Below are 8,518 nucleotides of genomic sequence, written 5' to 3' on the forward strand. Positions count from 1 at the left end.
GAATGGAATAGAAATAGAGATAGAGAGATAGTAAGTACTCTTTTTTAGAATTATTGCCCTCCTCTGGCACATCTACGATTGATCGAATATGACAAAAAAAAAGGGGTGAACAAACCCGCACCCAAATTCGTCCCAAGGTGTCCTGTTTGTTCATTTTATTGATTTTCAATTATAGACATATCTGATTTTGTCGTTTTCTGGATGACGTGATTCTAACTAAATGCAGTTACTTCAAGGTTGTGTACGACGAACAAGATACGAAAAAAACGACCATTCTACGATGTAGCCCTTTTTTTTTATACAAATATTATCCTTATTAGCCGTATGTAAAATCAACAAGGCTATTATAGCTACAGGCTACAGAGGCTACAGCCCTACATATGAAAATAGAAAAGACACGTTTCTCGGACTGGTAAATACTGGGACTTGGGCAACGAGTTATGAGTACACATTCCTTTTTATCCTGTGGAATTGGCGACTTGGCGGCCACACCTGCTCATTAGAACTAATCTTTCACCGTGAAAATTCTGGACTACTAACCAGAAGACTGTTGGTCTGGCTTGTCATTGGTCAAGAGGTCAAAGTTGGACGCCTACCGCATGTGTATTTACTCCTTGTTGTCTCTTTAAGAGTAAATATTTGTTTATATTGCTCTTCAGTCGACAGTCACTAGCTTTTTGTTAAAAAATATCCCGGTTCCCGGTATAGCTCGATCTCGGGGTATTTAAAATATGCTTTTTGGCACGAGGTTTCTGGTTGTCTGGGGAAGAATTGTGAGATCATGGCGTAATTGTAGTACATATTTAAAAAAAAGCTTGCAGTGCATTCACCTTAAAAAATTCCTATTTGATTTTTATATATAAAAATATCAGTTGTTTATTTAACATCAGAAATCTATACATTCACAAAAAATAGTCACTATCTGGCTCTCTCAAAACTGTTCTGGACTAGTATCCAGGTTGACTAGTCTAGTTTTCCAAAAAGAGTTGACTTTAAAAAAACCTCTTTTTTTAAAACAAATTTAGGTCTGACGCATATTGTTGTCTATTATTGAAGAAGGCCATTTACAAACTACAATTCTACATATGGCCTATGACTACGAGTATGATACTATGAGACTTTGTACAATGTAAATACAATATGTATTCCTGTGATGAGGATAAAATTTAAATAATATATTCAGATCCAATAGAATTGTATGCATTTTAAAAGATAAGAACCTATTTTGTTCTCGACATCTGTATGTATTATGGTTCTATAGTCTCGAGTCTTGACTCTCTCGCGAGTGACTCTCGACTCTCGATTCTCGAATCTCGACTACATTCAGATAAATGTCAGTAATAAAATAGTAATATGTATTGTTGACTATAGTGCGGCGAAACAGATCTATTCAATTGTTTGTAAATATTGAAAGAAGGCTGTGATAAAATATTTTAAAGAGCAGCAAAAATCAAATTTTCTTGATCAGTTGGCAGTTGGCAATTGGCTCACTTCTTGGCGCTGTTGAAGTTGGCAGTTGGTGCCTTTTCGGCGTTGTGGTCGTCTCCTTCTTGTTGTGTGTGTATTTAAGTTTAGTAGTGGAGTGCTATTGGCGACAAATTGTCCTATTTAGGTATATACGACATATTCATTTTTAAACCCATCTCAATTCCCAACAGCTGCCAAAATGACTTGCAATTTATCCTTGTTATTTTTGTGAATAGTTTTATTATATTTTCGTCAGGTAAGGTTTTTAGGGTTTATATATTCGCATACTTTTGTTCTATTTTCAGGAGGCTACGATACTTTGGGTTCGTTTAATTGGTTACAAGCTTTATGACCAATCTGATGACAGATATGTCACATATGTAACATTGATCCATGTGTAAGTGACTAAGTGTAACAATCCCAAGACTCAAGTCCCAACTTCCCAACTTCGGTTTCATCTCACTTTAGCCTTGTGCTCTGTCGCCCCGGTGGGGTAACATATTTTATATATATTATACCCGTGCCTGAATACTTTTCGTACCATTAAGCATCGACAGTGCAAGTCTGTAAGAGCATATACTTCATCCTTTACAGTCTAAGAATACACACTTGCTATAATAAACATGGCCGCCGTCGATGCTAATGCACCTGCTATGCAGAAGCCTAAAAAGTCTCTGCAGGAGATCTTAACCGCCGCTGGCAAGCGAGCAATTGGTGGTAAGTGCAGTATAATCATTTTTCTACAATGAACTAAAAATTCTAGGCGTAGTAATATGAGTAACGTTGTAATTGTCGCTGCGAGGTTATTATCTACAACGTTTAAGTGCAGTGTAAAATGTATTTGTTGTTCGTATGTAGTGGTACATGTACATATGTCATTCCTTCCCGTTGGACATCTGCTACAATTCATGTGAATTGTGAGTTCCAATGGTTATTTGATATGTAGTGATATCAGAACGGATCTAGTTTATTTGTGGGTAAGATAATTGCAATCATTTATGTGTGAGTTTGATATTTGTACGGATGTCGTGGTATACATAACGTATGGCATTTCTATCTAACTTCATAAGCAGCACATCGAGAATTTATAGCGAGAGCCTAGTGCAATGAATGTTTATAGCGTACTTTGCGCATAGGAACTGGCAGATGGTGATTAGTTCCGAGATATTCTTCAATTTCCATCAGAACAATGAGCTTACATTTCAGATAGCCAACAGATTTATAGCAATCGGTGCACAATACAAGGTCAATAAAGTATTTCTCCATTTCTTAATGTATCCAGTTACATGATTCCTATGACTTGTTTATAACGTACAGGTGGAGTGCCTGGGGCTGTTGCGATGGGAATCAACGTCACAAGTGTAAGTGATGTAAAAACAATGCATTATCGGTGCGAAAAAATTGATCCATATTAATGGCCGGTGACGGCGAATCCGGAAGATTGTATATATATATTGAGTATTCGAATGGGAATATAGTTTGAAACGCCATTTCCAAACTCACGCACATACCCACAGATACTCAACTTGCACTCGTATCCCTAACACTTACGTTCGGTCAACATGAACCCTTATCCACCCACACACCCAATGACACATGAACAACATATATATATATATATATATGTATATGTATACACTTACACACACACACACACATATATATATCTATATAATTTATAGATATATATATATATAGGATTGCACAATTTGCTGGTGTATGTTTGATATAAATGGGTCGCTCTTATATTCTAAAATTCATTATTGTTGAGAAAAGCAAACGTGGGGCCCCATCTTCAAGTGATGTGTGAATTATATGCAAATTTTGCGCAATGCGTGGTCCTAGTACAGGTGTCCAGGATTGCATTGAAATCGCCGCCTGCCGCGATATACTCAAACTCAGGTTTCTTGCCACGACTCCCTAATTCTTTGTTTGGAAAAGTACTATCGACGTCTCACTTTTCTTTTTATTATTGACATTGATTGGACGATTTCTGGATTGGATTCTCCTTGCGCATGGATCGTCACTATATAGCTCATGTGGTTGAGGTAAATGGTTCTTTATTTGAGGCTGTATTCCTGATTTGTTTCATTGTCGCTGTTGCTTGGTCAAATCTCGCATGTACACAATGGGGTTTACATATGAGTTTTTGGGCTTAAGGTAGATGTACACAGTCGGCTGCAAAGGCGAATAGTATTGTGCATTTTTTTCTGGCAGTAGAAGTGCCCACTATTTGCTGGAGAATGACCTTGGTCGAGTTCCTGTCGTGTATTTATTGTCATGGTTCATGTACGTATCCGCAATACACCCACTGTGTGCGCAAGTGCCCCATTTTGATAAAGTGGCGTATTAACAATACGAGGCTTCGCCACTCGTTCATTGCTTGTTTTCAAGCGGGATATGTAACTAACTTAGAAAATTTTGTTGTACGCAGGACTACAATGAACTACCAATACCGCTACGGTACATCGACGACAGAAGCCTTCAAGCACTTATACAAAGAGGGCGGTATCCGTAGGTTTTACCGTGGTTATGGACCGGCTCTCTTCCAGGTATTTTCATTTTCTAAAACATATATGTATATGTATATATATATAATATATGATAAATATATACAATATATATATGTATATTTATATATGCACACACACATGTATATGTATATATGTATATGCATTGTATTTATACATAAAATCAGGTAAGACGTGAGACCATCCCGTATGTAAAGCAGTGGATTTGACATGTTTTAAAGAAGTTATGTTATCCGCACCTACACATTTCTATTTTTATTTAGCATGATCCTCCGCTGCAATACCGCTGCCATCGTTTGCGTGTTGGCCTTGGTGGATTCATACGACACAACCACAACCAATACTTTATCTATCTCACACTTATGTATCACATTGTCTGACACAGGGTCCTCTGTCCCGCTTCGGAGACACGGCAGCAAATGCGGGTGTGCTGGCTCTGTTGGACTCGTACGACACGACGTCCAATCTGCCAGTGGGTGTGAAGACCATCTTTGCCAGTGCTGCGGCGGCGACTTGGCGCGTGTTCCTCATGCCTGTCGACACGCTGAAAACCACTATGCAGGTAAGACTCCTATCTCTATACACTTGCGTATCAGTGGTCAGTGGTTATGTCTGTGCTCTTATCGACTACATATACTTGCATATCAGTGGCTATGTGTATGTGTGTTGCTGTCAGCGTGCTGAGTAAATATCAGACTGTTTGGTTAGTGTACTATATGGCTAACGGCAGAGATTACTGTCCTATTGGGTTTCTTGTGCGTACTTATAACCGTTTGAATTATATCGTTGGCCAGCGTGCAGTATTACCGCATTTGCCAGTTTCACGATGGTGTCTTTGGCGCGTGTTTACAATACGCATGTTCACAATACCCATTGCAATATACTACAATAGTGTTTGTCAGGGTTGCAGACATGGATATCAAATCTATATTTGACGTCTACAATTGGCGGTTAGAGTTTTGGTGCTGTTCTGTGTAATTTGTAAGTGATTCTAAGCCGCGCATGGCAAATTGTTGAAACGATCGACACTTTCATTAGCCTTGAAGATATTGCACATTATGTTGCAATTGGATGACATACTTGCACATAATGTCCACTGTGGGGCTTTCTATAGGAGATGCATCGTAGACCGTTGTTCATCGGGAATAAAGCAGAGATGATTTACTAACATACTTGCACGTTTCATTCACATCTCAGGTCGAGGGTGCGAAGGGCGTGTCACAATTGAGGGGAAAACTGTCCTCCGGAGGCCCAAAAGTGCTATACAGTGGGGCAATCGCGGCATCCGGTGCGACATTTGTCGGTAAGTGTTTCGGGGACTATGTACTGAACGAGGGCTGAGCCCCATATTATGGACAGGTCAGGTCACAAGGGCCCGACAATTGAGCTTCTGCAGAATACAACGGGCTGATGTAGGGTTTTCGTCGCAATAGTCAGTCAAGGCTATCAGATTCATTTTGTCCTGTTTCTGTAGTCGTGTGTTCGTGCCCTCCGGCTGGTGTATATTAAGAATATACTACACTAATGAATATATCCTCCTCACTTCAACAAACCAGTCATGATATAATTATGAAATACCTATATTTGTCCTAGTTGCTTCACGTTTTCTGCATGCAGGCATATATTGCAAATGTTTTAAAATACATAAGAATGTATGGGTATCAGCAGCTTGTTTGCTCGGCGATACAATGTAGTGAAGTGTACAGTGGCTACGGTATGTGTGAAGCTATTAGGTGTGTCTAAGGATACACGAATGCGCTATGGCATGTCTATATGTTACACATTTTATGTCGTAGCGTTGTATGATATGAGTTACCTACAGGGCACAACTATACACACGCGTCATTGCAACTCCAATACTCATATTTCCTGCTCTATTCCTCGTATCTGGCGCTCCCTCCGCGCGCTCGTTAAATTACCGGTCGTCTGGTGCTGAACACAGGTCACTACCCCTGGTAAGTTTATAACTCAAAGACTCCGAACGCGGTGTCCAGTGAATGGTTACTAGGCCATTCTAGTTGTCCCGGATATATACACGTGCACACGAACAGTGCATATAGATGCATACGGCTGTGTGGATGGGCTTGCAGTGTTCGGTCCAAAGCCCTGGGATGGCTTGTCCAATCGGTTCGTCTTGCGTCGTGCAGTGTTCTTGTGTACATCGTCTGTGGTATTTTGTTAGCGTGGGCAAAGTTGTATTTCCCTCACATGCACGTCAGAACTTCTGCGTCTTCACTGCTTGCGTTCAGAATACGTAGATCACATAGCTACATAACTGGGTTAGATTGTACACTCCTGTGTAGGTATACTTCCCAAGGTAGACATGTTTGAATGTAGGTACTGTTTACTTCCAGAGATACTCAACCCATGTTCACCACTATACTTCCAGGTTCTTCGTATATAACTTGCTGCAAGAGAAGCTTCCTAAGGCAGAGAAAGATGAAACGCTCAAGAAACTAGGTATATAGATAGTTTTTTATGGGTTTAAAGATCGTATGTTTCTAAGGGATGTGAATTATACTAGGCATGGGCTTTGGTATATATAGTTTTTCTTTGGCTTGGAATTCTACTGAGATGCAATCTAGATGCAGGCAATTGCTTTACTTAGTACTACCGGCTTTTGTCCAGACATCTCTCCCTTGCTTGTATTGTAGTATATACGTTGACGTGCATACGTTTGTGGAAATCCCACCTCATTTTAGTCTCGTGAAAGCGATTTCTAAAATGAGACAACAGTTGAAACTGGCTCAAGAAAGGAAAAGTGAGCCTCATAGATGCATCGGATCGTGTGATCGAATTGGTTCGTAAATATACCTCAATACCTTTAGATCGACAATCATATTATACATCTGACCTATTCTCATTTCTCCACTAAACAATTGATTGATTTTGTATCACCTAGGCCGTAATGCGGTCATTGGGTTCTGCGCGTCAGTGGTGTCCGACACATGCTCCAATTCCATCCGTGTCGTAAAAACGACAAAACAGACCGCGGCTGTACAAATGTCGTATCCGGAGACGGTGAAAATGGTCATCAAACAGGACGGTTTGATAGGACTTTTCGGGCGTGGTCTGAAGACTCGAATCCTGGCCAATGCCATGCAGGTATGGGGATTTGCCAAAGGTGTACACTGGTGTTGTGAGTATTGTGACACATGGTCGTTAGCGTATCTGTATGTGCGTGCTTGAGTGTGGAGAGATTGTGCAGTAGCCCGTGCTCGTGTTTTCGTCGGTTGCAGGATCGAGAAGTTCAACTGCAACATCCATGCATCGTTCTGACTTGATATTGGTACGGCTATTCTACAGGGTATGCTCTTCTCGGTGCTTTGGAAGGCTCTAGAAGAACAGTGGAACAAAGATAGATAGAGAACCCATATTCCTATCTTGTCACGAGCACATCCTGGCTTTTATGTACCATATATACGCGACAGCGGTGTTCATCCGCCCATGATATCACCCGGCTCAAAATACTAATAGCCGCTGTGTGGTCCTAAGAGTAGAGCGAGTGCGTCTCAGGAAAGGTGCGTAGTAACATATACTCAGACCTACCCGAGCAATGGGACTGAACTGGCTGCGACGGTGTCGGTTGGCCTACCCTCAACTAGGACTGGTTGTGTTTGTGTGGAGTTCCCAAGTCCCGCTGCTGAGTATAACAATTCACAAATACCATACAATTTAGAAAGTCACTTTGCTGCGCGCAAACATGTATACAATAAAAGATTAATCCTGGCATATCGAGCTGTTTTATTCGCGTGTATAGTACTTCGACTACCGGTACACAATCTCGCGATACTTTGGTCATCTCTACAGTCACATTGCATGCAATACAGCGCCGAGTACTGTTTTGACTAGCGGTGATAACGGTGTTGACAAAAATTTATAATAAATAGATCACATTCGATTGTAGTTCAATTTCCAATTTATTGATACGACATGTTGTTTTAAGACTATGTATTGTGTCTTGCTATATTAGGGCGGTTTCAAATCAATTTTTGTATTCTGCTGATTCCTTCCTACTTTTTTTTCCGATTTTGGGTCTAAAGACACGTCCTGAAAATTTTCAGTCACTGATTTTCTCCTTCATCCTACTGTATTAGGGGCCTTTTTGTAAGTCTAAATTTCCCTCCTACTGTATATGGGACCTTTTATTGGGTCTAATTTTTTTGCTGTGCCCCGTGTTGAATCCGAAGTGACTATGCGGTGGGAACTTTCCTGACTACGCCGTGGCAATTTTCCCGACTTCGCCGTGGGAACTTTACTGACTACGCCGTGGAAACTTTCCTGACTACGATGTGGGAACTTTCTTGACTACGCCGTGGAAACTTTTTGACTGCACGGTGGGACCTTTCTTGACTACGCCGTGGGAACTTTTTGACTGCACGGTGGGAACTTTCTTGACTACGCCATGGGAACTTTTTTGACTACGCCGTGGGAACTTTCTTGACTACGCCGTGGAAACTTTCCTGACTACCGGTGGGACCCTTCTTGACTACGCCGTGGGAACTTTCTTGACTACCCCG

At 40.9% G+C, this 8,518-nt stretch overlaps 1 protein-coding gene across 1 annotated transcript; it reads left to right on the forward strand.

Annotated features, from left to right (window-relative positions):
• Positions 1–2,011: 2,011 nt before the first annotated feature.
• SARC_09248 (hypothetical protein) lies at positions 2,012–7,730 on the forward strand. Its single transcript, XM_014296739.1, has 10 exons — positions 2,012–2,184; positions 2,785–2,828; positions 3,502–3,515; positions 3,902–4,019; positions 4,384–4,560; positions 5,196–5,301; positions 5,941–5,953; positions 6,388–6,458; positions 6,901–7,103; positions 7,305–7,730. The coding sequence occupies exons 1-10, from the start codon at positions 2,091–2,093 to the stop codon at positions 7,362–7,364; spliced, it is 900 nt and encodes a 299-aa protein (XP_014152214.1). The 5' UTR covers positions 2,012–2,090; the 3' UTR covers positions 7,365–7,730.
• Positions 7,731–8,518: the final 788 nt, after the last annotated feature.

Source organism: Sphaeroforma arctica (genome assembly GCF_001186125.1).
Source record: "Sphaeroforma arctica JP610 unplaced genomic scaffold supercont1.917, whole genome shotgun sequence".
In the NCBI taxonomy this organism is placed as follows: Eukaryota; class Ichthyosporea; order Ichthyophonida; genus Sphaeroforma; species Sphaeroforma arctica.

What these genes read in the sequence shown, in the direction of transcription:
- SARC_09248 (XM_014296739.1), top strand. Translation starts at nt 2,091, where the DNA reads ATGGCCGCCGTCGATGCTAATGCACCTGCTATGCAGAAGCCTAAAAAG. An exon ending in CGCTGAAAACCACTATGCAG is followed by an intron (nt 4,561 to 5,195) that starts GTAAGACTCCTA and finishes TTCACATCTCAG; the next exon opens with GTCGAGGGTGCGAAGGGCGT. An exon ending in TGAAACGCTCAAGAAACTAG is followed by an intron (nt 6,459 to 6,900) that starts GTATATAGATAG and finishes TGTATCACCTAG; the next exon opens with GCCGTAATGCGGTCATTGGG.